This window comes from Oenanthe melanoleuca, chromosome 3 (genome assembly GCF_029582105.1).
Source record: "Oenanthe melanoleuca isolate GR-GAL-2019-014 chromosome 3, OMel1.0, whole genome shotgun sequence".
NCBI lineage: Eukaryota > Metazoa > Chordata > Aves > Passeriformes > Muscicapidae > Oenanthe > Oenanthe melanoleuca.
Genome location: NC_079336.1, coordinates 63,007,082 through 63,034,790, shown reverse-complemented (window position 1 = coordinate 63,034,790; position 27,709 = coordinate 63,007,082). Strand labels below are relative to the sequence as shown.

The following is a 27,709-nucleotide window of genomic DNA, read 5'->3' as shown; positions in this document are numbered from 1 at the left end:
CTACTAAATCTCTTAGAAAACTGTTTTACTTTAGTATTTTGGTTTTTATAATTTTTTTACAATTAAGAATGTAACCTTTTTGCAGGAGATTTAAAAAGTTAAGTCTTCTTGTTCTAAGTAAAGGCATACTGCAGATCACAGCAAATCCTTTTTAACAGTGATTAACTTTAATGTGTTTTAAGTGCAGCTGCAGTTGTATATGCAGGCAAAAAGCTGTACTATTTGCAAAATGAAAAATTGCTGAATAAACATGTTTTAATAGAAATACAATACCATTCTTCATGAAAAGTTAGAAGCAAGACCATAAACAGATGTAAGATGCCTTCTAACTTGTTTTAACCAAATAAAAATATATGGTCTTATCTAAATAAAAAGTTTACATTCTCTAACTTCTGAAACTCAGAAAATTTCTATAAATTGTCACATTTATGCCATCATCCGTATGCCAAGTGCCACCATAACCATTTGAGCTATAAGTTGTCTCATCTAATTGTGCTTAAAATAACCCAATGGAATGAAATGGCATCCTGGTGGGCAATCTGACAAAGTTCTTGTATTTAATAGTTTAAGGAACAAGAAGGCAGTGATTTTGGGTATGTTGTGGAAAAGTGCCATCAAAAACAGCAATTATTTAAGTTTTAAGCAAAGTAGTTTGCCTGTGACAGCAGGTGCCAACCAAAGCCACTGTATCAGCCCCCTCTCAGCTGGATGGAGGAGAGGAAATGTAACAAAAGGCTCATGGGTTGAGGTAAGAACAGGCATCCATCACTCAAGAGTTGCTCTCATAGATGAACAGACTTAACTGAGGCAAATTAGTTTAGTTTACTACCAATTAGATTGGAGGAGGTAATGAGAAATAAAACGTAAATCTTAAAAACACCTTTTGCAACCTCTCCCTTCTTCTTGAGCTTAACTTTACTCACCTTTTTTCCCACCTCCTCCAGCCAGTGGTACACAGGGATGGGAAACAGGGGTTTGCAGCCAGTTCATCACTGTCTCTGCTGCTCCTTCATTCTCAGGGGAGGACTCGGAGACAATCCTCCAGAAGCTTCTCCAATGTGAGTTCTTCCCATGGGCTCCATGGACTGCTCCAGTATAGGTGCCTTCTATGGGGTGCAGTCCTCCAGAACAGAAAGCTCCAGCATGGATTCCCCCCAGGGTCCCAAAGGCCTGTCAGAAAATCTGCTGCAGCATGGGGCCTTCCCTGGAGCGACAGGTTCTGCCAGGAGCCTGCTTCAGCATGGGCTTTCCAGTGTCACAGACCCTTTGGGAGTTCCATGGGTGTATGGGCCTCTAGGAATGACTTAAACTATTCCCCACAGATTAATTATTATAGAGGAACAAAGATTTATTCTATCTAAAGAGCTAGTACAACTCAACAGGCCTGACACAAAGTTTAAACAAAACTCTGGAGCTTGGAATAGTTCACATTTTTATAGTACTGCAGTTAAGATGGATCAGAAAATCCTATACTGAAAAAAAAAATTAAAAAAAATCACTGTGTCTGTCTTCCACATATTTTTCCAAATAAAAGTTTTTGGGTTAATTCGAATAGGGCTTCATGATTAGCTAACTAACCTACACACTTCTCTATGAATTGCAGACCCATTTCCCTCTACCAGGAAGATGCTACCATTTCCTTCCTCAGGCTAATCTTTCCTTACAGTTTTCTTGTTCTGACTACATCAGCTTTCCCAACCCACCTGCTCAGTCTTAAATATCACAATGCTCCTTCTCCACAGAGGGGTATAGAGAAAGGAGCCTGTAGAGCAAAGCAAGACTAGCATTCTATTGAAGCTCAAATTCTTTTCCTCAGACGAAAGAAGATTTGAAAAAAAAAAAAAAAAAAAAAGGAATACTCCATCCTGCAGGTAATTTTATACTACTGGCCTCAGTAGTGACAACCTATCAAAACCAGCACCTTGCACCACTTTTAGAGTCATGTGCCTCCTACATTCATACAGAGGTTTAGAAGAAGCTATGTACAACACAAGGAAAGTGCTTAAATATAGCAGCAGTAACTCTTCAAGCAAAAGTTTTGACATTCTTGAAAATAACCTGCATACGGTTAGATTATCAGTGACAGGACCCAGATGCATTCAGATAGAGTCACAAAGCTTGAGTTTGGTCTTCATTTTACTGTTGAATATTAACACTAAAGAAAAAAAATCCACAATCCACTACAGCTGGGGAAACTGCCCGTGGAGGTAAAGTAGGCATTTACATTTGTGTAGCTTTTTAATTGAAGTCGAAAAAAAGACAGTACAGTGGAGATTAAACATCAAAAGTAGTTTACAGTTGAAATGGAGTTGTTCAAGTGATTGAATAGGACAATTGTGATAGTTTCAATTCCTGAAGAAAGTCAGGCATTGAAACAACTTTCCCAGGGCCGTACAGTCTCCATGATTTGAGGTTAAAATTAGACCACATGAACACCCAAGCACTGTGCTATGACCTTGCATGGAGAAAGACATTGACTTAGAAGACATCCTAAGATCCCTTTCATCTGAATTATCTTCGCATCCTAAGCTTAATAAATCCAGTTTTAGTTTGCCAAGCCTGTGGTAATTTTAAATAATTCTTTAACACAGCACAAAAGTTGTTTCAAATGTCAATGAAAGCATTTGAGTATAGGGTGGAACATATGTAAGGATTCACATTCTTAAAAGCATACACCAACACACAAAAGATGCCCAAATATATTTATTTAACTCTTAAAAAGTATGTTACTCTTTAGAAAAAAAAAAGACAGCCTAGGAAATCTCAATACAGATTAAAGTATATCAAATCCTGCATGTTCTCAAACCCTGCATATATTGAATTCTGATGTTTACCTAAACACCAGCACCATCAAACCCAGCAAGGTAAGAATTCTGAAGTCAGTAGCAATGAGGTACCAAGAAGAAAGCTTAAAATAAAATGGAGCTTCAAAGCCTTTGAGCCAAGCAGAGCCAGAGTTCCCGAACACTTTCAAGAACCATGAAATCTCTAATCCTTTTGAACTTCATTTGCTGCCAAAAATACATGAGTTTTACAATAAAGAAATGTAAGCATCTCAGTATACAGTTACAAACTGGTAAGCCAGTTCATTAGCTCAAAGCAGTCAAAAGGGTTCTAAAACTAACAAAGACAGAGCTTGGGGCAGAAAGGTTGACAGACTAGCATGAACCAATTAAGCTATTTCCCTCAAGACCTCTCTCCTTGCTCATGGTATTCAGAACCATCTCTAGACAGAAGAAAAAAGAAGCAAGTTCATCATCACAGAACAGTGAGATATTTACTTTTTGTACTCTTGGTAGTTTTTGGTGTTAGTGCATAAAAAAGTTACTGGATGTTTATTTCTGGATGTGCACAGGGGTGAGGTTACTCCTAACTACGTGCCAGCAGTACAACTGTATTAATGTGTTTCATACATAAAGTAGTAGCTGAAAATATTCTGCCTTAAAATGCTGGAGATGTATTTTTATTAGTATCTTTATAACCATGTCTTTCCCTTGTTAAACACAGTAATTTAACCATCTTGTTTTTACTCAGTGGTAAAAGCCACTCATTCTTAGTGATCACACCAGGAAAGACTCCCATCTCTCACTGGCCCCTTCAAGATTTCTGGGATGTCTTGATCCAGGAGAACTAGCAATGAGACCAATCCTCATGGTGGGAATAATAAATAGGAACAATTGTGCCGGTGAGAAGGCTCAAATAGGACATAAATGGTGACAAAGGAAAAGTTTACTTTAAAGGTGCAAGAGTCTATTCAGCTAAAAGTGAGTCCTATTTGGAATGTAGCATATGTCCTAGAAGCAAACTAGACACTGAATGTTGTCTTTGTTCCTTTTAGGAGTGTAAACACTACCTTATGTTCTCAAGTAAGAAGACACTAATCAGACTTAGATGCAGACACCCAAGCAAGTGGAATGATAACTCTCGAGATACTCAGTTTCATGCTAAACAAGAATATGTAAACACCCAAACAAGTCACCAATTCAGATAGTACCAGACACCCCATATGGATTGTCACAACGCAGCACCATAGCAGCATTTCAGTTTAAGGCAAGTCCTGCAGCTCATCCCATCATATTTACTGAACGGTGGTAGCATTAGCAGCACTGTGATTTACTCTCTGCTTTCAATGGGTCTAGGTCCAGTTTTGGTTTTCCCACATCATTCTCATCATTAGGAAAGGTTTTGTAATTGGCAAGGATGTTTTCCACCAAGAATCGAGCAGCTTCGTCAATGTTGATGTTGTCCTAAAATGTTGAAAGCAAGGAAGTCAGTGATCTTTCTGAAACAGTCACACATTCCTATTAACATTCACAGTTTCCTATTAAAAAGCTGTCAAAAAAGAAATTAATTCTTCAGTCTCATCAGCAGAACACGAAGAGTTTAGGTGCAAGAAGTCATTGCTCACACGTTTTTTCCTGAAGAAGTTAGCAGAAAGGTTAGAGACAAAATGATTCATATATATTACAAGTTGAATTCTGATTCTAATTTAGTAGACAGTCAGGGGAATCAGTGTCACCTGCATTTGGAAGACTCACAAATGCCTAAGTGCATTTCTGCATCAGGAAGGATCCTAGGCAATTACACAACCTGTAGTATTATTGCCCTACCTTTTGGAGCCTTTTTCTGTTTCTGATGGAATTTGGATGCACTTATTTATACAAGAGGATCTTTTCCACAAGCCTCAAAATCACACCTATTTCCAAGTGCCTCATCTAGCCACTCTACATGGTCTCGTGCATACTTTGAGAAGTCCCTTCCTATACACCCTAAGGAATGTATGTGTGCAGGATACTTAAGAGATGTATGTTGCCACAATATCCCAGTTTCTGACATCCAAGCTGGCTAGTGCCAAGCACACTCTGGCCACAGGTTTGACCTGGTTGGACCATCTGGTAGCACAGTTTGGAATTGCTCATCTTTGATTCCAAAAAGAAATACCAGCCCACTTCATTACTGATGACTAGACTTAAGATCCAATCATCAGTTCCAACAGAAAGGCAAAAGGAGATTAATAGGATTTCCAAGTGGGCAGGACTTAAAACCATAAACTGTTTTGGTATGCTTAGAAAACAAGCCAGTCATCCTCAATTTTTGCTATTTCAACTACAACTCTTCAGAGTTCTCAACAGGTCAATTAATACATAAGCTAGAACTGATTGTCTGGATTTTTCTCTGCACCAAGAACCTTGTTTTACATGGTACTGTTTTAAATGCTGCCTAAAATGCAAGTTGCCACTAGAATTTCACATTGGATTTTTTTTCCCCAATGTTATTTGCATTTATTTTTAAACCATAATGCAGTTTATACATAGCAGTATTACAGGCAGGTAAAGCTTCAGGGAAGACTTTTACCAAAGCAGAATCATGACATCCTTTTTGAGTATAAATAGCCTTAAAAACAGTTTTTAGTAACAGATGAGTAAGTTTGGAAATATATTTTCAGATGCAAATAAATTGTTATCTAGTTTAAATAATACCTTTATCTGTGTATCCTTCTCTTAAAGTAATCAACGAGCAACTTGTTATTTGTTTCTTATAGTCTTCTTAGAGACTCTGCTTTTTAAGAGCTGTCTAAACATCATTGTATAACACTTTAGCAGCAGCAGTTAAAGGAAGTAGGCAAGCCAAGGGAAAAGTGGGACCTTGAGGCTTATCTAACTTTTTATAAAGGATTTATCAGGCAGACCAGTAATCTGGTCTGTCAGCCAGACTGTCCTCATCCAGAGGAGTCCTTCATCTTAAGAATCAGTTGAACTTTAAGGACATACTGGGTTTCACTTCCAACTAAGCTGCTGCCAGTTTAATCTGTGCATTGACAATAAGTCTGTAGAGCAAAACTGTACAATACAAGCTAACTGAATAAAGCAGCTGTCTTTCTTAAATTACTGTACAGAGCAATTTGGTTTTCTCCAGTTCAGTCTTCACATTGCCTGATAAAACAGAAAAGTGCTTTAGCAACACTAAAGGGTGGGTAAGTAGTAATAAGTAAGCAAATAGCTTGTTCATGTCAAATCTTGCAGTTTCCTACATAAGAGTGACAACAGAAAATGAAATTTAAAAACCTGCACCTAAAGATTACCTGTATCTTTTGGGGAGCTTGATCAGCATTTAATAGTATTAACATCTAAAGAATGACTGATCCTCATGCATGCAAGATGAAAAAACTCAGATAATCAAGGTTTCCAGATACTTTCAAACTTCTCTGAAATTAAGATAACTTTAAATCTAAACCAAATATGCCTCATCTTCAGAAATGAGGCTAGCCTGCACGTCACTTCAAATTTTGCTGAATTTGACTGCCACTTCCTATACCTGATAGCTTTCCTTCCTAAATAATTATATTCACCCTTCTTATGCCAATATTCAAGAGACTAAAATTATCTTTCTATTGAGCTCACCTTGGCAGATGTCTCAAACCATCCAACAAAGCCACCTTCTCTGCAGAACTGGTCCATCTGAGAGGGGTTCTGGCTGCCATCTTTCTTCTGGTCACACTTGTTTGCAAGGAGAACAGCAGGGATGGGGCTCCCATTGGGAAGTAGTACTTTACTGTCCAAATCATGCTTCCATTTTGAAACAGCCTCAAAAGTGGAGCCTCTTGTGACATCAAAGACCACAAAAGCACCAACTGCCTCTTTGTAGTATACTCTGGTCATATTTCCAAAGCGCTCCTGGCCTGAAAGAGAAGACAGTCACATAGTACATTTATATTGAAACATAAAATGCATCCAGTGTAAATGGACTATCGTATCAGCTTAATTCATAGAAGTTTAGCATTCAGGGTCTAGTCACCTGAAACATTGTCTCCTCTATCTCATGCATGTTCATTGTAACAGCTATTATACATAATACACATGACAAGTCAGATGCTTAAAGTAGTTTGCAGTCCCAACTACCACTTGGAATTTCTTAATAAAAACTTATTACTCAAATTATATACTTATACAGTCAACTTATTTGTTGAGTAGAGTTCTTTGAGACGTAATGCCTAAAAACACTACCAGTGCAGCTATACACAAATCATTATTTCAAAGAATATTAAGGCTTATATTTTAATCTAGTTGCTTCAGCTAAAGACTTAAGCAAACTCAGCCTTTTGCTGAATGGTGAGCAACAAAGGGTTTTGCAAGCTTCAAGGCCAACAGCCTTCAAAGTATCTTCTGAAGAAGTCGTCTATATCATTTTTCCTTAAGAAAAAGTTCAAAAGGAACTGTTAGTGTAACAGTTCTGGCTAAATCCTAACTTTGACTCCATTTTTTCAAGTCTAAGATTTACTCTGGATTAATGTTCAGCTATAGAAGTTCTACAGCAATCTCAGGATTAAAACAAGAACAAGTAAAGTACAGTTATTCACCAAAGTTTAAAAATAAATAAATAAATTGCCCAGAAGCAGAGAAAACTAAAAAAAAAAAAAAAGCCTTTTCTTATGAAGTACAACTACTTTAGCCAGAAGACTTGAAATGTAGAAATGAGTGTGCCAGTTCACTCATTCTTCTTTTTGAAAGGTCAAACTATCACAGTGTGTTTACATTTGAATGTGCTTAGCAGTATCAAGTCCTAGCACATTGTTTGGGAAGTCTGGGCTACTAAAAGAGCTTCCTGCTTTGTTGGGAAGCCTTCACTGGGAAAAGCAGTCCCTGAACTCTATGATTTAGAGCATATCACAAATTGAGCTTTTATCTTTTTGTGCATATGAGGTTTAGGAACACAAAGGAAGAACTGTATTTGGAAACCTAGCTGTCCTCTGTTTATAAATATTCAAATCCAACTTTGATTAGCAAGGACAAACAGATACAAGGAGAATTCAGTGTGTTATCACCTTCTCATAAAAAGACAGAAATTCAGTAGATGAAGGAAATTGGCAAGAGATCCTGTTCAGCAGTGTGCTTTTGCAGCTCACTTGCCTCACTTTAATGTCAGTACTTCACAGTATGATTAGCTCATTCCCTACAGACAGTTTCAGAAAAGGTTGCCTAAACAGCTGTTTGAATGGCCTGGAAACAGTAGCAGCCACAGTAAAGTTCCAGAGAACCATAAAGAAGCTGACTTTATTTCTGTCTGTTCACTTTAAACTATGATGCTGCAGAAAACTATACTACTACCCAGTACATTCTTCAGAATGGAGCTACACATGACTTTTTTCTCTACTGATTGATTATCTTGTGTAAGAACTAGCAAGACCCAAGAAGAAAGCTCTTATCTCTATACTCAAAACTCAACTTTTGAAGCAGCATTTATGCCATGGACTTTAAGGCCATGCAACAAGTCAGGCACCAAGCCTGCCTCTCTGTGACTATGCTTCTGGAAAAGCCACACTGCTAATACAATTCTCCTAAACAGAGTACACAAATAGTTCACATTGCCTCCCTAGGCTGGACTCTTATGCCTAAGAGAGGTTTTTAGAATAGTCTTACTACAAACCATACCACAGATCACTGTTTCCACTAATTAAGTACCATTAGGAAAGAGATCAGTTACCACTTCTGCATGCCAATGATGTCACATATAAAGAAGCTTTACCCTTAGAATGTAGGGATTTTGGTTGGGTTTTTTTAATGGAGTTCCACACAGTGAAATTTAGTTACATTAAGCCAGTCACTGCATAGGGCACCACACAAGTTTTGAAAAGTCTCTCCTCATCATCTCCATTTGTTTAGCTGTTAGTTTCACCACCAATTCCTGCCATGTGGGAACAGCTTGAACTATGCTAAAGTATCCAATGCAAGGAGATATCCCTTCACACCATAGGACAGTCCCACAAAACAAAGTGTAATCTCAAGACCTACAATGTCATGTACCAATCTAAGTATTCTACAGAAAGAGCTCTTCAACTGAGCCCTAAAATGGTCCAGAATTGAACACCACTGCTGTTATTTACATGAGATTGAACATGAATCTGAAGCAGCAAGGGAAATGGTCCCAGTAGTCCTCCCTATTCAGTGGCTGGAAAGCTGGGAACTTCCAGGCTTTACTTAAGGCTGCTTATCCAAACACTTGATGAACATTTACATAAGAAAATTAAGTTCTATTGATTAGTTGTAGGAAGGGTTGCTAGATTGTAATAGAAGGAGTAGACAGCGTAATCACTGAATTACTACATAATCACTACACTAAAAAAACACCTAAGTTATTTAGGAATTGCAGAAAAGGTTATCAGGTTACCATTTCTCAGAGAGCTGTGCATGCTGTACATAAACAAGGCTATAATCACTAAGCACAGTGAAGGACATGATCATTGACTGAATCCCTTCCTGCCTATTGCTCTCCCATCACTAGCCTCCTATAGCAATAACCATTGCTGAAAGATGCACAACAGCACATTTAAGGGGTACACAAAGGTGAAATTAGTACAGTGTTACATATAGCTTCCAAAGAAGCAAAGTTACAAACTGTAGCTCAGAACCAAACCTGCAGAGTCAGGAGAGGCTTCTCACAGTGGAAGAAGACACCAGTTCTGCTAGGAATGGAAGTCAGCATGTAGCAGTCAGAGTGTAAATCATGGGCTTTGGCTGTCCACAGCAATCATTTAACTTTTATTTCCAGCAACCCTTATCTCTTGTAGCATGAGTTTCAAATTTAGAAAAATATCAATACATATTCTTCCACAGTTCTAATTTGGGTGAAAGTAGAAAACTGATGTGCCTATCAGCATGAAAGCTTCCATCTTTACTTACTAGATTTATGCTTTATATTAGGAAGATTTGCTCTCTCATCTGTAAACACACAAATTCAACAGCATCCTATTCTTAGAGATGAATACCTTTTAATAGGTCAAATACAGCCAAATATGAGTGCTTCACTTCTCAAGAGGAACCCAAACCAGGTTATTACAGAGCTGATTGCACCTCTAGAATTCAGGTGCCACTAATAATAAACCTGGTCTGAATACCACCTCTCAACTGCTCTTTCATCCTGTCCGAAGGCCTAATGAAGATGGATATACTGTATTTTACACAAAAACAGAAGCAATAAAATATAGCCCAACCAGGAGGGAAAAGTTTTTTTGGTAAAAGGCATACAGCACTGGGCAGGAAAAGGATTCAGTTTAAAGAGAGTAGACTTGCTTTAGAACCCTGTCATTACTGACAAAGCACATTCTGACACTTTTGCCTAGGATGCAGAGCATTCTAGACAGCTTTTTGAAAATTTAACAGGACTTTCAGGCAGAGCTTTTGCAAGCCCTTTTCTGCTTGCAAAACAACCCCAAATCAAACCCACAAACCCTCATACAGAAAAACCAAACAAGGAAATACTAATCTTCCAAATTCTCAAGGCTGAACATTCTTTGTTCTTAAAACTAAACGTCTCAATTTCTGCCATGCACAGTTCAGACATTTGTCTTGCCCCTTCCTCTGTCCAGCAAGATATTTGCTATAGTAATTTCTCCACATGTGACAACAATGTCTAGCAGTACAGAAAGTGGATCAAATCCCCAGAGAAGAAAAAGACTAAAAGTGATCAGATTAAACTAGACTTAAAATCTCCAGTGTGTATAATCTTAGAAGAGAGCAGGAAGATAACTAATTGCTTAGTAAAGCAGTACAGAAAGGACATCACAAGATTAATCACTCTGGTCCAGTGACTAGGCATAAATCTGATGGTACCACTAGAGTATAGTTTGTGTTTAAGTAGTTCAGGTATAAATCAGGAGATAAGATACAGGACAGTCACAGGGATCAGAAGTTTAATTTTGGGGTATGGAAGTGACTTCATGTAATGCAAAGTTCTGCATTCTCTAACCACAGTTTTCATACCTAAATGACTCAGCACATATTGCCACCATATTTTCCAGTAATTGCAGCAACCATAAGTGACATATTTGCACAATGACATACACCAGGAACTAATACAGTTCCCTACAGCAGCACCACAGGAATAAAGTTGAATTTAAAACTGCATTACAACTTGGGAGCTATTCTCACTCCCCAGTTTATATTGTAATGGGGGTGAGCTGTAAATTAAAAACTACATGAAAGAAATTATATCCAGGTTTGACATTTATATTTGTCCTTTACTGCAAAAGGTAAGTTATCATTGTAACCTTGCCTTGAAGTACATTTTAAAGAGTTTCTAGAGCAGTCTTTCCCAGTAGAAGGGAGAAACACTTGTGTCCTGTTTATTACTGAAGCGTGACTCACCATTCTAGCAGCTCTTGCATTTATTTAGAAAATGATACCCTACATTCCTTATTATTTCACTTATTACTTCAACTTTTAACTCCTCCTGCATGATGGGAATTGGGGCTAGAAAAAGCAATTTAAATGTATAAATGACTGCTGGATATGCATAATAACAAGTGTCAGGCTACCTTCCCCCAGACTGCTTAGTGTATTCATGAGTTAATAGACAGTTTATATCAGCTAACAAGAACTTACTTAAGGAGAGTAAAAGGTCCCATCTAGAAGATGTTTCCCAAGCTATTCTTATTTGCTATGAAGGTAGGTATTGGTTTACCCCTGTCAATACCAACAGTATAGCAAGAGTTCCCCTATCTTGTAAGAATCCAAGCTTTACCTTATCTGAAGTCATACAACTCAAAAGAGAATTGTGTTAGTTGCCTTTAAAACCTTAATATCTCATCAGGAACACTGATAGACAGCTGGACAAGGTTCTTCCAAGTTTCTCTTTCAGATGAGATTAACAGTTCTAGAATCCTCCAGAAGCTGTGTCATAATGAGGAAGAGATAAGATGACCAAGGATTATAAGTGTCTGACAAATGCAAAAATGAATAAGTAGTTTATTCCATTAATTCCATTAAAGTAATGTTAGTTCAAGCCATCTTTAAAAGGATAATCAGCTTAATGGGTAGCCAGAGTGCAAAATATTTCAACAAGTTTGAAGTTCTATATCAGAACCTTAAAGTATAGATATATAGATAAAATATATAGATAAAAGTCAGTGTACAACTAGCTGAGAAGTTTTACTCCCAAGCTGTTTGCTATTAACTAGAAGACCACAGCGATAAAACTAGGCAGTTTTTTTTTCCTGGACCAAATAATAGAGTTGCCAAAAAACACTCAGTTTATGAATAGAGTAAAGAATCTCTCACCAATTTTCAGAACACTGAAGATAATTCAAATAGTTGAAAAGGCAGTTAATGTTCAAAAGAAAGAAGGAATAAGCCACACAGGAAAAGTTTAAACTATAAAACCAACCCAAAGAACTATCCAGCAATAACTGCAGTAAACAAAATGACCAACAGATCTAGTGAACCAAATTCAGTTAGCTCAAAACACATAGAAGTAGTTTCCTACTAGGGCTCATTTAATTCATTCTGCTTTTCTATCAACAGTTACTATACACTGCAGTGTTCACAGGCATCATGGAATGCTTAGTAAACTATAGTGACTGACTGTAATAAACCATTTTTTAGCCTGGAAATACTTAAAAAAATCTCCCTGAATTGTGAGAAGCATTCTCAGGTCAACTATTTACCATGACCACTAATAGTCACTCATACCAAAATTCAAGAAGGACAGTGAGACCAACTCTGACTGCCAACACTATGGCTTTTAGGTTCTTGCTATCAACTACTGACTTCATTGACCAGCGTGCAGGCACAGTTCCAGCATTTAAACTTCAGTGCCAAGCTCCACAACTAAATTGATTCAATCCATTTCCAGGACCATGAAACATTTGTGCTTATATTCAATGTAGATGGTGAAAAAGACCAATTGAAAAATAAGTGAAAGCTTTTTTTCCTCCCCAGGAACACCCAATGACAATTCCATATTTATAATTCCAACTCTCAGTAAAGTTACTGTCATTCAGTGCAACAGATTTAATATAAATCATCCAAAATGGCTGGGAATATAGTTCAATCCTCTAATTGAGTTAGAATTACTGTCACTTTCAAAATTCACCTGGGCCCTTCAAGAGCCACAGGCATGAAAAGACCACACTTTGGATTGCCAGCTGGATTTTTGGCACAATACAGCAAATATCCAGAACTGCCCTAAGGATGAATCTCCCAGTTCTCCAGACATCTAATGTACATTTTAGCATTACCAGGGTCAGGTGTGAGTTGAATGAAGTTCCTTTTCAGAGAGATATATAAGCATGTTACTGGCAAGTTACCACTGCTGACAGCTATCCCCCATCTCCCCAAACCAGCACATCTTATCCCAGAACTGTCCTACCTAATTAGACTGGATCTGTTATTCTGCAAGAAGTAGGTTAACCAGACCACTATCAATATAACAGCTCACATTCAAGTGTGTCTACCTGCTTTTTCCCACAGATAGCAGCCATAGATTGAGAGTAGACAGACTCCAAGACCGTTAACACCAGATAGCTCCTGGCTTCTCAGTCTTATACATGTTAAAACCACAGAGGTGTTGAACTGTGAATTTATTTAATGAAATAGACAAATTTGTAGATGACACCAAGTTGAGTGGTACAGCTGGCACACCTGAGGGATGGGATGCCATCCAGAGGGGCCTGGACAAACTTGAGAAGTAGGCCCATGGAAACCCCGTGAGGTTTAACAAGACCAAGTACAAGTGCTGCAACTGGCTTGGGGTCCCAACATACAGTAGGGAATGAGATTGAGAGCATCTGGGCCAAGAAGGACATGGGTGCTGGTAGATGAGAGGCTGGACATGGCCCAGCAATGTTCACTTGCACCATGGCCAGAAAAATCACTTGAATCTGGGCTACATCCAAAGCAGTGTCAGCAGCAAGGTGAGGGAGGTTGATTCTGCACCTCTGATCTGCCTTTGTGCGACCCCAACTGGAGTGTGGTATCCAGCTCTGGGATCCCCAACATAAGGACACGGACCTGTTGGAGTGAGTCCAGAGGCAGGCCATGAGGATTATCAGAGGGCTGGAGCACATCTCCTGTGAAGACAGGCTGAGAGAGTTGGGATTGTACAGCTTGAAGAAAAGGCTTCAGTAGGCCTTCAGAGTCCTTCCAGTACCTAAAGGGAGCCCTACAAGAAAGACAGAGGGGCTCTTTACTGACAGGACAAAGGGGAAATGGTTTTAAACAGAGTAGGTTTAGACAAGATATTGGGAAAAAATCCACCATGATGGTGGTGAGGCACCAGAACAGGCTGCTCAGAGAAGCTGTGGATGCCCCACCCCAGAAATGTTCAAAGGCCAGTTTGGATGGGGCTCTGAGCAACCTATGGTCTAGTCCCATGGCAGTAGAGTTGGACCTGCATGATCTTTAAGGTTCCTTGCAGCCCAAGCCATTCTGTGATTCTATGACATTAGCAGCTCTAGCAGATGTTAGAAACCTGTAAGTGTTAATGAACACCCAGCTTGACTTTCCACCACTATGAAAAAGTGGTATTTGTGGTTCTGGTGACAAATAGAGGCTAAGAAGTGAGAATTACTAGAATGTTATGTCTTCCTGTATGAGACAAATACTAAAAATAGCTTCACTGACTGCAGTACTTAGAGATTCTAACAGACAAAAGCAGCCTCAGACAATTACACCTGCCAGTGCCCTTTCTTACTAGGGGTGGTATTGGTAAGTTAACTGACCACAGGATGGACCTCTTCCCAACACTAATCCTTAACCAAATGCTTCAGAACAGCCTTTAGGGCAAAAGCCAGTTAATTCCCGTTTGAATGACTCACATTTTATTGTGAGAGACAACCTTTGATCCTCTGGTTATTTCTATATTAGAAAGCTGCAGGGTGCAGCTTTGTAGAACAATGCAGCATCAGAGGCATGACAGTGACAATATACTGTACAGACATAGTATGTATGAGAGACTCTGGAGGCATTGAAAAGTTACTGACAAATACCAGTTTAAGTGGAGCAGTATTTTGGTTATTTAGATCATATCACAAAGTATTTCCACATGTTCACAGAACTCACTACTTCATTCTGAAATATGGAAGCAGTTTGCTTTTATCAATGCAGTTCCATTTTCCAACACAGCCAGTTTCTAATCTAACAATTTGTTAACTACATGAAAGTTCAAAATCAATGACTAGCCCTTCCACTCACTGTTTGCTATCATTATATTTTAACACAGGACAATCCAGTTCACTACCCATGAAACAGCAAGAACAGAGATGGCAAGGAAGCTAGATACCAGATTTCCACCAGGAGCTATGATCACTTCTATCAACCTAATTAAAAAGGCATGCCATTCTCTCCCACAAAGATAGAAAATTTTCCCTCAAATAATTGCACAGCCCTCACCAGGAATTTTACAGCAAGACTGAAACTTCTCATGGCTGCCTGTGGTCTAGGGCTAATCTTATGATTTAATTGTCCAAACTGACTTCAACAGTTTACTGTTCTGCCCTTAAGAAGTTGAAAGGCAACACCCTGTACTTAAAGTTCAATGGGTTTTGTCCAACATCATGTTTATTTTATGCAGTACAAGACAGACATGTTCCTATAAAAATTCACCCATTTTTTTGCCTCTTTGCTAAACAGCAAAAGTGAGAAAGTCCCTACTTAAGCACTAGATTTCAATCCCCAGAAAATCAGATGCAACCAAGCTAAGCAATTTCTAACTAGCTGTCAAATGCAGCATGTATGGAACAATTCCTCTGCATTAGTATTCAGAAGAGTTGACATAGTCCAATTAGTGCCAGCAACAGCATGAATTGGTACTTCCTACCTTGCTTTAACAAGACTTACCCAAACAAGTAATCTGCCAGAGTTAAGCTATTTCATGCCTGACACCCTCTGATCCATATCCTTTGGTGAGCTGCCCTGCAGTCAGAGCTGCACTGTGTATTACACAGTGATGCTGCATGGCACTACAGTATTTCACAGCACACAGGAGAACAATTCTAAAGTCACTTTGTCTCCAACACAACTTTATCACGAGACCGAAAAAATGTTAATCTCTAAAATGGTCAATTTGTCATGGCACATTGTGTGTGATTGGAATTTTGTATCAAAGTGCTGCCACTTTGCTCTACCTAGCACTCTTAGCCTGGGAGCATTTAAAGAACAAGCTCCCACAAGCTGTTTGCAGTGACATTTAGAGGCTACTTCTCAACCTATTATTTCAAAAGCTGCTAAAATCCATACAATAAGGAATATTTGCTTTCATTCCCTGCTAATGTAGAAGCCACTGCTACTGAGAGTTTGCAAACCTTCTCTAGACAGTTAAGGCATTTATATCTAAGCAAGCTCTATAAATCCCTGAAATCCCACCATTTCTCAAAGAATAATCTCACTCTATTTATCCTCTTCTTGTGTCTCCATAGCCAGGAGAGATCTTTGAATATTGGACATTGTACCACAGTAGCTTGAGAAGCATGCTGTGAATTTTCCTTACTGCTGGTCAAGCTAGCTTTAACAACTGCAGGAATTTCACAAGAGGTATTCCTATATTTTTATGCAAAAATATAAATAGACATTCCCTTCCTGCAAATCACTTCTTTCTAACATGGAATATCACACTTCTGAAACTCAGCAGCAAGTATTTGGAGGGAACCATTTACAGCAGACTACAAAAGACTGAATCCAGTGGTCTCACTCACTACCAAGGGGAAGAATCTTATTTTTCACAGCATGCTAGCACCTTTCCTAGAATCAGTCAGCTAAGATTATTTTCTTTACTTTATGTTATAAGTTGAGAATTACCCCTTTATAGCACTTGCCAACTCAAATTGTACTTGCACATATGCACTTTGGTAACACCCTGTCCTAATGTGCACCCAAGGAAAACCAAACTGGTAAGAGGCAAAGTAGAGATGCAAATAAGGTTAAGCACCAAGACTCTGAAGCCACAGCTTCTGAAGATACAAGGAGAGTTGATAAAGCTTGATGTACATTCATGTGAATGCCACACATTAAGAGAAAAGTGTATATTCAATACTGTCTGCGCCAGTTTGTCTTTGAAGGGCAATGTGCTTGACTTGTCAAACCAGCTTAATTTCCAACTACTTGAGTCAGTATTACATGAAGGGCAAGAATTTAATACTTGCCTTCAGAAAAGTGGGTGACAGAAGCAAGATTATTATTTTTGCAAAGTATTCTAGTTTGCTTTATAAATCCAAAAATTAGTTATGTTGATCTTTATATATTATTTTTCCTTCTGTCTACTGTATTGCACTTAAGAATTTAGGTATTGTTTGCCTTTAAGGTAGATTTCCCCATCTATCTGATGTATACCCATCCAGCCATCCCTTATTCTCTGTATTAGAGTACTAGGGAAGAGCTTTTATTGTAATCTTGTAGGAACCACAAAACTTCTGAGCAACTGCTATGTGACATCTGTTTGAAATAAAGCTGAAGCATCATCTATTCCATAGTGAACAGAAGTTCAAGCACTAAGTACATTTCCATTGTTGACAGAAATTGAAAGTATCTGTAAGATAAATACACTGAACTTTGTTTGAAGCCTCTACTAGATCAGGTGGTATTTTAGGATCACATCTTTAACCCCATTTCTCATAGAACACCTTGAAATGCCTTGTGAGGAATTTCTAAGCTTATATGTGACACATTCAAAGAACATCTGGTCTCAGTTCTCCCATTTAACTGAACAGTCCTGCCTTGCATAATCAAAATTACCATACTAGACCACCTTATAACACCAACATCAAACCAGTAGCATTTCCCATATGCTTATGGAATTCAATCAGTACAATGGTTATAGGCTTAGGCCAAGATAACATATACAGTACTTTGAGTAGCTACAAACTAAGCAAAAGAACCTTTGCCATTATGAATGCTTTGGTACCCCACTGATAATGCCTCATTGATAAGAATTCTAATGAAATTCCTTCATTAGACTAACAATCATACCTCACTTGATAACATTTCATTAAGTGTATTTAAACAGGATTCCCAAGATATAAAATATCTAGAATCTGTTTGTATGCAGAGATGTCAGAAAGCTGGAAACACACCAAACCCCCCAAGTTTAACACATCCAGCACTTATTTGCATATTAAGCTCTAGAGTTCCAAGCACAGCAAGTCATTCTGAAGTGAAAGCTTGAAGTGAAAGCTCATAGCCCCAATCCAGCTATTCCAGGAAAGTCATAAGAAAGGACACCCACACAAGATTTCCCACAGAAGGGTGGTTACCAGAAGGAAACAAAATACACCCTCAATTCTATTTCTTGCCTCTATGTTCAAAAATTTATGTGAGCAGGCCTTCTGCTTCCCATCTCCAACTTTATCTGCTAGTCTTGCATGTTTCCAGTAAGCACAACCCTTAAGTAAATTTTCTCTCATGAGATTTAGATTTAAACATGTGTGAGCAGGAAGCAGTCAGAAATTAAGTCTTTCATATTTCCATGAGTCTGCAGACAATCACGTAGAAGATTCCCCAACCCTGACTGGGAGCTTTCTGACCTGCCTCAGCTGTAAGCAAAATAATAGCACTCCTAATCTCCACCTGTAGGCTGCTCCTGGAACCTCCATCACCATACAAACTAGGAAACAACCTCAGAAAACTTACAAGTTTCTGAAGAAACTCTCAGCTCCAAGTTCTGCATCCATTTCTGATGTGGTTATTTATGTGCACATCCTTCACTCATTAAGAATATTTATAGTGGTGAGAAAAAAAATCCTCACATTTAAGGGCAAGTTACACTGGATTGTCTTGCCTCCACTTTATGCTCACTTGTACCAGGCACACAGCTAAGCAATTTTTTAATGGTTTCTTTGCCAGAGTTGCCATTTTAATCCCTTCAACATGCATTGTGGTCAAGGACAAGTTGTTGCAAGAATACCTTGATGACTTTTAGAGACCGCTGCCTCCAAATTCTCCATACTTAGAGACTTCTCTGCAAAGCAACAGTAGCATACACACCTCTGGCACAGATCCAGGTATGAATACAGAACAGCACTTTTCTGGTTGTTTCCCCACAGACTTTCAGGGATGCATTTACACCCTTTAACACTTGCTTTAGACCTTATTTAAAAAAATAAAAATAAAATCAGTCCATAACTCAAGAAACAAGCTAATGCCCCAGTACAGAAGCAACCTGGCAGCCTCTATGACATGCCAGTGGCACAAGTGCAGACTAACTGGAATACAGAGCTGCTTGAAACTAGAGTTTTCACATGAAAGTAAACTATCTTACATCCTATAATTGCCTGAATGCCTTTCAAAGTCAGCCATATCCATGGTTTCTTTTACTCTGACCCATTTCTCATGGCTACCTATAGATAAGCCTAAAAGTTACTTACAAAGTTATCTTGCTCTTAACATCAACTCATATCTTAACACTCATTTCTCTTCATACAAAAGACAGGTTATTCCAGCTCTTCCTCAACTTAGCATTTAAGCAAAATACTTAATCTGATTTCTCCATTCTCTTGGGGACTTGTGTATTCCTATAACAAGTTACAGTTCAGTTCATCTCAAGGAGATTTTTGTAACAAATTTACATGCTACATGCTGCTTATCATTCAGCTCTTGAAAGCCTGCAGAGCATGTTTACAATACCAAAGTACAATGACTCCTCATCTGTTTGGCCAACTTCATAACCATGTTATGAAGCCAGTTAAAGCATTACTTTAGTTTTAATAAATATCCACACAAAGAAATTCTAATAAAATCCTGGGAGAAGAATGCTATTATACTGAAGTTAGAAAAAAAAGCTCTCAAATCTTGTCTACCAGCTGCCATTAGTGACATTCTTCACAAGAAGCCAAACTCAAACCACCATCTATGATCTTTTCCACTCCTGCCCTCCAGCAAACTGCATTTAATATAGGCTGATGTGAGTGACAGTGATAATCAATGTGAGCACAAAAGCTAATACAGTTGCTGGTTTTACTAAATCAGTTCAAAAGTTTCTATGACACTGAAAATCCTTCATTCTTTCAATATCACCTGACAGCTTCATCAATATCCCACATCCCATATCCCTCCTGAGCACACTATGGTTAGTGCAGTGCTCACTAAAACAGAGTGCTTGCCAAGTTGGAATCCCTAGTGTTTTGAACAGGCTATAAAAACACTTCCCTATCATTAAGATTTCTTTGTTTTGCATCTCTTTATCACAATGACTCAGTCCTCCATCCTATTTATTTCGCCAATAATTTATGCCCTTTGATCAAGGTTTTAAGGTTTTCAGAATTTATCCAGAAAGATATATTTTTCGTTACTTCATGCAATAAAAACAAAACACAAAATCCAACCAAACAGAAACCCAAGAATAATGCCTAAGAGCAGCTAAAGTTCCTGCATGAACAGGCATATAATCTGTTCAGCCTCTTTCAAAATGCTTCTTTCTTTATACTGTAACCAAGATAATTTGACAGTGACTGATCAGTCTAAGTCTCAAGCTTTTCCATAACCTTTATTCAAGAAGTTACAACCTGTGTCTAAAAACAAAAATGTCTGAATATCCATAAAATACAAATGTCTAGGCACGACAGTAACCCTCCTCCCACTTCAACATTTTACATCCCCTCCCCTTTGATGCTGCTGCAAGAATTTGCATTACTTTGTACCTCAAAACAAGAGGGCTACTTTCAGCAGAAAAAAAAGCATAAGCAGTGTAACACGGTCATGCTCTATTTGACAGAATTATCTAATCACAAAAAAAACCAAAACCAAAAGAACCTCACTAGCACGAGAATTTGAAGCCATCCAGTAATGTGCTGTATTGCAATAAACAGCACAACATTCATCACTCTTCTTATAATTACATCAGAAGCCAGCATAGTATCTGCATTATGATCTTTAGCTGATGCATGAATTACAGGGTCAGTTCTTATCATTGACTTAGGTACAAAACTTTAGTTTGCATCACCCAGCTCTTTAAGGAAATCTTATGATGAACTGTTACGTACAAGCTTTGATCTAGTGAAAATAACATCCCTTTCTATGCTTAAGGGTTAGACTTTAATTCAACAGCCTTTTTAAATGCATCAAAATCAATCCAGAATGCCAGCACGACATTGCTTGCAGGGAAGTCACATGTAAGATTACTTACCATAAGATTCAGATCTCTTCAAGAGATCTAAAGCCGTTTGTCTGCACACACCAGCAGGCAAAATTATCTACGAGCTGTTGAAAGCCAGAAGACAGCTGGGTTGATGAGTTAAAAAGGAATGACTATCACATGCTTAGACACTGTGCTACACTTCAATAAAGTGCTTTAGAGAATATTGTCTATGCTTACAGAAGCCATCTTCAACCTGGTTTTATAACTATTAACTTCAATATAAATCTGTTAACATCCTCAGGTATTTAGAAACATTCCTGATTGTATATATAAACAGCTGCAGAACACACTCCCAGGTTGAGGACTTCAGCAGCTTTAAGACCATCAAATAGCCTTACAGATACTAAAACACCCTTTATTCTAATAATTAGCTACCAGATGTCAAGTGCTACAGGAGTCCAAATTGTCACTATCACACTGGCTAAGCACAACCCAATCAAAAATCACTAAGATTACTTCTTAGTCGTTTTTTTGGTTTTTTTTTTTTTTTCCATTGGGCAAGATTCCCCCAGCCCTTTGGAAACAGAAAACCCTAAACTAGCAGATTAGACTAAGAGTTTGGAGTGCAAACTGCAGAACAGTTGTATCTTCCTTCTTCATATCTGCTAACCAGGAGTTTCATACGAAAGTCTTATAAAATAGGAAAAATATTTCAGTGTCAGGAAAAATTTTAGTTCTTCAATCAATTTAATTATTCAACCAATTTATCACAAGCCTTCAGGGATTTATCAGCAGATCTTAACTTAGTCTTCACCTAGCAGCATCAAAGATACACCAAGGGCAATAATAAGGAATGAAAAATACTGTCTCCTAGATCATGACATTAACGTATGGATGTACTGATAGAATTTCCCAAGGTGCAAATAGGTTCTGTCCAAACTTTGTAACAAGTTAAAGCTAAGTTTCTGCCTATCCTGTTGAAACAGATTGCTTTGGCAAAGCACACAGCCTACCCAAGTCTGAGCAAGGAAGGGCTGAGAAGTCAAACACAAGCATGGCAGCCTGCCAAACCCCAGGATGCCAACTGCCTCCCCTCTTCAATCTTTGGAACCCCAGGCTCACTAAATATACCCAGAGGATTGCAGCAGTTTACACTGATACTGTTAATTGAGTCATAGAAATTTAAAGCTGATTCACAAAAGGAACGCATCAGAAAAGAAAGCTTGCCAACATTTTACTTGCTCTTCAAAACAGCAATTAGAAAGTGTTTTCATTTGCCCTACAGGCCAGCAACAGAACGATCCATGTGTCTTTCAGCATATGGCAGTAAGAAGGCTTTTCAGTTTGAGGAATCATGTTTGAAGTGTTTTAGAGCAAAAAAGACCAGAGGCTGAGGTACAGCTGGTCTGTCACAGGGTTACAGCAACCACATGTCTCACTTCCTTATTTCTGAGCTTCCACTGATAAGCATAAAGTTCACGGAAACAGTAGCTACCAGGTCATTTCCCTTGTGTCTTCCAGTAGTTTAAGTTTAAACACCGCCATTTGAAACAAGGTCTGCTTTTTCATATCGAAGGAGGAGATATTCTGAGGGTGGTAGATAGGGATGAAGAGAGCTGTGGGCTAACACCTGGGGGGGACACACAAAACTGGAAATGCAATACCAGCCACGGTGATTGTAGAGCTGAGGGTCTCTTATGAGACCATGGCAAAACAGAGATTGCTTTGTGGCATTTAACACCACAGCATAAACAAAGTTAACCATGGCGGGTATACAGCTGGAGTCTTGGAAACAGAGATGCTGAAGAACAGTTTTGAATTATACATAGGAAAGGAATAATGCGTGGTTTGGACAAGTGGACAGGAGTTTTTCTGCTTCCATGTGCTCAAAGTATGTTTCTAATATATAAATTTGTGATTTGAATATAGAACTAAGCATAATAGAAGTGCCATTCCCTCACTCGATGCAGCAGGGATGAAAGCTACTTTGAAATTAACCAGGTGACTCCAAGCATGCAAAGTTTAAGCATTCTTCCTTTGAGGACAACCTTAGCTGTTAGAGCTACCTTTAACCTGTAAGGCACGGTGCATTAGATGAATTACAGAGCCATAGCCCTGAATTAATTTCAGCAGCAGCCATAAGCAAGGCCACCACCACCTGGACAAGCAGGTCAGGAGGAGCAGTATGAGCCCCGGATCCAGTAGTGAGAGTAAAGCAGCTGTTCGAGGACTGCTACAAAACCCTGGGCCAAGCCTAGAGCCCCACGAAAGCTGCTAACGGGAGAGGGCGAAAAAAACCTTTACTCCGACATCAAGATCTCCCTCTACTTACACCTCAGAGGCAAGAACGAGAGGTTGCATATAACAGAGGGTAAGACGAAAAACAAGAAGAGAGGTTTCCCAGCCAAAACACGCTTTCCTCCGCAGAGGCCGTGCTCCGGGCCCCCGACGGCCGGGCTCACAGCGCCCTCGGGGCGCACCTGCGGCGAGCAGCCCGCCCGTCCCGTACCTGCGATATCCCACAGCTGCAGCCGCACCAGGGTCTTGCTGTCCCAGTTGATGACTTTGAGCGCGAAATCCACGCCGATGGTGGCCCGGTAGTGCTGGGAGAAGAGCTGGTGCACGTAGCGCTTGATAATGCTGGTTTTGCCGACGCCCAGCTCCCCGATCACCAGCACCTTGAAGAGGTGCTCCCGGCACTCCGGCACGCCGCTGCCCGCTCCTTCCCCGCCGGCCATCCCTCCCTCCCTCTCGCGGAGTGCGGCGGAGAGGCCGGGCTGCCGGGGCCGCGGCTCTCCCGCTCCTGAACTTCCCCAGCCAGCAACTTCCCTCCAAGTTTTCCCAGCCGGCTCCCCGCACGGCCGGCCCCTGCCGGGCGGGGGAAGGCGAAGCGGGACGGAGGGTGGGAGGGAGCGGGAACCTCAGCCACCACCTGACTGCAGTCACAGGACGCGGAAACTCCGCGGGCTTATAGCGGCCCGGGGGAGGGCGGCGGGAGGGGCGGGGGCAGGGACCGGCCCGCCCCGGCGCTCCGGGACACCGGGCGGGAGGTGGGGACGGGAACGGGCCTGGGTAGGAGGGAGCTGCGCCGCAGCTGCTTGGGGCGGCGGCCGTGGCGGGGGCTGAGCCTCCGAAGAGGGCTGGGGTTGGGAAAGTGTCAGCTTTCCGTCGGTGCTATTCTCTGGTACTTTGCCAAAGTGGTGGCGGCAGTGAAGTTTTCTCCCCGTGAAGTCTCTGAAAGCACCCGGCTTCTCTCCCCACCGTCCGGCAAAGGGTGTTTTATGGCAGAGAGGTCCGTGCGACAGAGGGCCTTACCAAGATGCGCGGCAATAGAAGGGTTCCAAGGGCTCGCTCCCAGTCTCCATTCTCAGGAGCAGCTCGGGCAGCTGTAGGCGCGGGGTGCTGCGCCCCGGGCCCTCCCCGCCCTCGCAGGCCCTGCGGTGCGGCCTAGGGCTGAGTGCGGGCAGGGCCGTGCCGGGCCCGGGGGCAAACAGGGCCGGCAGTGCGGGCAGGGCCGTGCCGGGCCCGGGGGCAAACAGGGCCGGCAGTGCGGGCAGGGCCGTGCCGGGCCCGGGGGCAAACAGGGCCGGCAGTGCGGGCAGGGCCGTGCCGGGCCGGGCCCGGGGGCAAACAGGGCCGGCAGTGCGGGCAGGGCCTGGGCAAACAGGGCCAGCAGTGCGGGCAGGGCCGTGCCGAGCCCGGCCGGGACAAACACCCAGGCCCCCTCGGACAGGCGGCAGCAGTGACGCCGCCACGGCCGCTCTACGGAAAAGGCTCGGGTGAGCAGGGAAGAAATCACCTCCTCATCTGCGGGATTCCCGCCAAACATTTGAGTCCTTCTTGTTGCTAAATTGGTCTAAAGAAATATTTTTATTGTTCTCTGGTTGTTTTAAGAATTACCCTAGGCAATCATTGAATGATGGAATGGTTTGGGTTGGAAGGAACCCTACAGATCATCCAGTCCCAGCTCTCCTTACATGGGCAGGGATGCCTTCCACTAGACCAGATTGCTCAGAGCCCCATACAGCCAGGCCTTGAACATTTCCAGGCATGGGGCATCCACATCTGAAACAGACATGTTGTTAGAAACCAACGTAAAACAAATTTCATTACCTTAGGACCATGCAGTATACCATATGTGCTGACTACAGGTGCTGAGAAAAAAAATAAATCTTTGCTAACATACTCTGCAAATGAAACACACAACTCCAGTTGTCTGTGCCAGTAACAGGAGGATGAAGTTGTATGGCTCAGTGGTTGTGTCTCCATATTGTAATGTTTGTTTATCATGTAAATACCTAAACAGAACTATTTTGTGCTGGAAAGCAATGGCAACCACCCCAAAGGGAAATGTTATGTGGTTGAACAGCCTGTGTGTACAGAGGCAGGTAACCCAAGGGAAGAGGAGAGTAGAGGTGAAGGGATACCCCCGATAGGAAAGAAAGTCGCAGTTAAAATACATTGTAACATCCATCAAACAATCACCTGTTGCTTCTAATACTGTAACAGTTTTTTGCACATACTAATTTCTACGCAATGCTTTAAATTAGTGGCTTCAGTGAAATGATCCAGATATCCTCAGGTGGCTTTTGGAGAGTACGTATTTTCATGTCACACAAAGATGGTGCATGTGGTGTAGATGGGAGTAGGTGAAAAGAAGAGCTGCCTGGCGAAATAGGGCAAGAAAAGACAGCATTCTTGGAGAAAAATTGTGTTTGGAGATTTTGATTTGGTAAATTTGTTCATTTGTCACACTATATTCACTCCATGACAATTGTTGTAATTAGTATTTATTTGCCCAGCAGTAATGATACCAGAATATTAACTGGGGGAAGACTATAACTTAGAAATTAGATTTATTTTTTCCCTTGATGGAGGGAGGCACAGGGCAGCCCAAGTCCCTTTCAAGAGATGAGTCAAGCAAGTAACACTGTCTTTATCCAGAAGGTTGAAGGCAGATGTGAGACAATATTATTCCAGGTAGAGGTACTTCAACCACTATGGGTTCTGGTAAACCTCTCTAGCTATGTCTAGACTGAGGCCTGTTTTATCACAGTGGTCCTTTCAGACAGGGAATTTGGCTGGCATGCACTGAAATTTCTCCCAGATAGGTGCCAAAGTTTTCCTTTGTCTTCCAAAAAGCAAACTGAGGTGGAAATGAATTGTCAGATGCTCATATAAGGGTGGCTGGGGTTTAGGATGGACGCAGAAGCCTTGTTCAACAGGCTTAGGTGGAGTCTTTTGAGCCTTTATTTCGCACCTGTGAGACGGTAATTACATTACTTTCCTACCTTCTGGGAGAGTTGTATTAATTGATTACTAGGCACAATCTGGAATTATGTATGGAATGTGGTGGGGTGTGGAATACTTGCATGTTGGCTGCAGGCATCTCCTAATGTTAGATAAATTGTTTTACCTTGCATAGATGGGAGCAGAATTGTATGTATTTCCTACCATTTTTAGGCCTGCCTTTTTATTTTACATGTCATAGAAATTCTTTGATGCCATAGAAATTAATTCCTCCTGTTACTTCCTCCATTACTTCTACTTTTTTTTCTTTTTTTTTTTTCTTTTTTTTTTTTTTTTTCAATTTTTTTTCCACCAAGCAAGGCAAGACAGATATTCTGGTTTTGGTTGGAATAGTGTTATCATATCAACTAAGTGAGCTATTACTACTAGTAGTAAACTGAATAGAAGTACTTCAGAATACTTAAGTTTTATATCAACAGTGCAAAAGATGCCTGCAATTTAATTATTTTTCTCACATACTGATTTGGAGTGATTAGAACCAATATTAAAACTAAAAAAAGTCAACGTAAGTCATCATCTGTTCACAGAGGAGTCAGTACAAAAAAGCAAGGGCAAAATGTGACTGATAATTTGCCATGATTAATAGTTTAATCAGTACTAATTACATTACATAATGCCAAACATATAGCAGTAGATCTTGCCTGAACTAATGATTTGCCTTAATTTCATTAATATTAATTTTCATCAAGCTGACTGATACCTGTGTGAAACAGCTTAGAAAAATTCAGTCATTTGTAATCCTGTGTCTCTGGGGCAGTGCAGTCAATCATACATGAGATTATAGAATAAAATATAATCCACACCCATTTAATCTTCATATTGTGAGCTAAATTTCTGTGTCACTTGGTCTTTTACATGTAATTCTACTTTTTAACTGACTCCCCTTTGTCTCTTGAATGTCAACAAAAACACTGTATTGTAGAAGGGCTGTTGGCATTATGGTTCAGTAATTGGGATAACAACCTTGTATGTTATATGTATATAACCCTCAGTTGCCTCCACTGGGAGACCAGTAAAGGGTTATTTTTGGTCATATTACCTAGCTTATCTGGTTGGTTGCCTTTAAATAAGATGTGTGCTTCATATTTCAAACACGAAATAAAAGTTAATTGGTTTTGGTGGTTTTTTTTTTCTTTCTCTGCACTGGAAGTCTCAGGAATAAGGAAGAGAAAACAGGCTTTTGGATCCCTCTCATCCTAATGGTTGAAGTTTGGTCTGATTTTTTTTTTTTTTTTTTTTACTGTTGCTGTTTGTTGGTATTAGCCTGCCCAGCCGCTGTGTTCCTTTGCTAAATTATGTTTATCCACATGTCAGAACACTGGCTTCCAACAGTGGCTGGATTTAAGGAACTGGCTGGCCACTGGAAATGCTACAGAAATTTGAATAGCCTCATGAGCATTACATAATTAACTGGTGAAATAGTTTAGCTTGTAAAACGACAATGTAGCTTCCTTTTTTTCTGATCCGTAATGTCTTTTGTATCTCTCTTCCTTCAAGACTGCTTCTTCTAATCTTTCCCATATTAGTGTCTCCTCCACTTCCTCTACAACACCATTTTGCC

At 40.2% G+C, this 27,709-nt stretch overlaps 1 protein-coding gene across 1 annotated transcript; it reads right to left on the bottom strand.

Annotated features, from left to right (window-relative positions):
• Positions 1–2,690: 2,690 nt before the first annotated feature.
• RAB32 (RAB32, member RAS oncogene family) lies at positions 2,691–23,795 on the bottom strand. Its single transcript, XM_056488139.1, has 3 exons — positions 23,348–23,795; positions 6,402–6,679; positions 2,691–4,247 (listed from the first exon to the last, which is right to left on the bottom strand). The coding sequence occupies exons 1-3, from the start codon at positions 23,574–23,576 to the stop codon at positions 4,098–4,100; spliced, it is 657 nt and encodes a 218-aa protein (XP_056344114.1). The 5' UTR covers positions 23,577–23,795; the 3' UTR covers positions 2,691–4,097.
• Between the last annotated feature and the right edge of the window lie 3,914 nt (positions 23,796–27,709).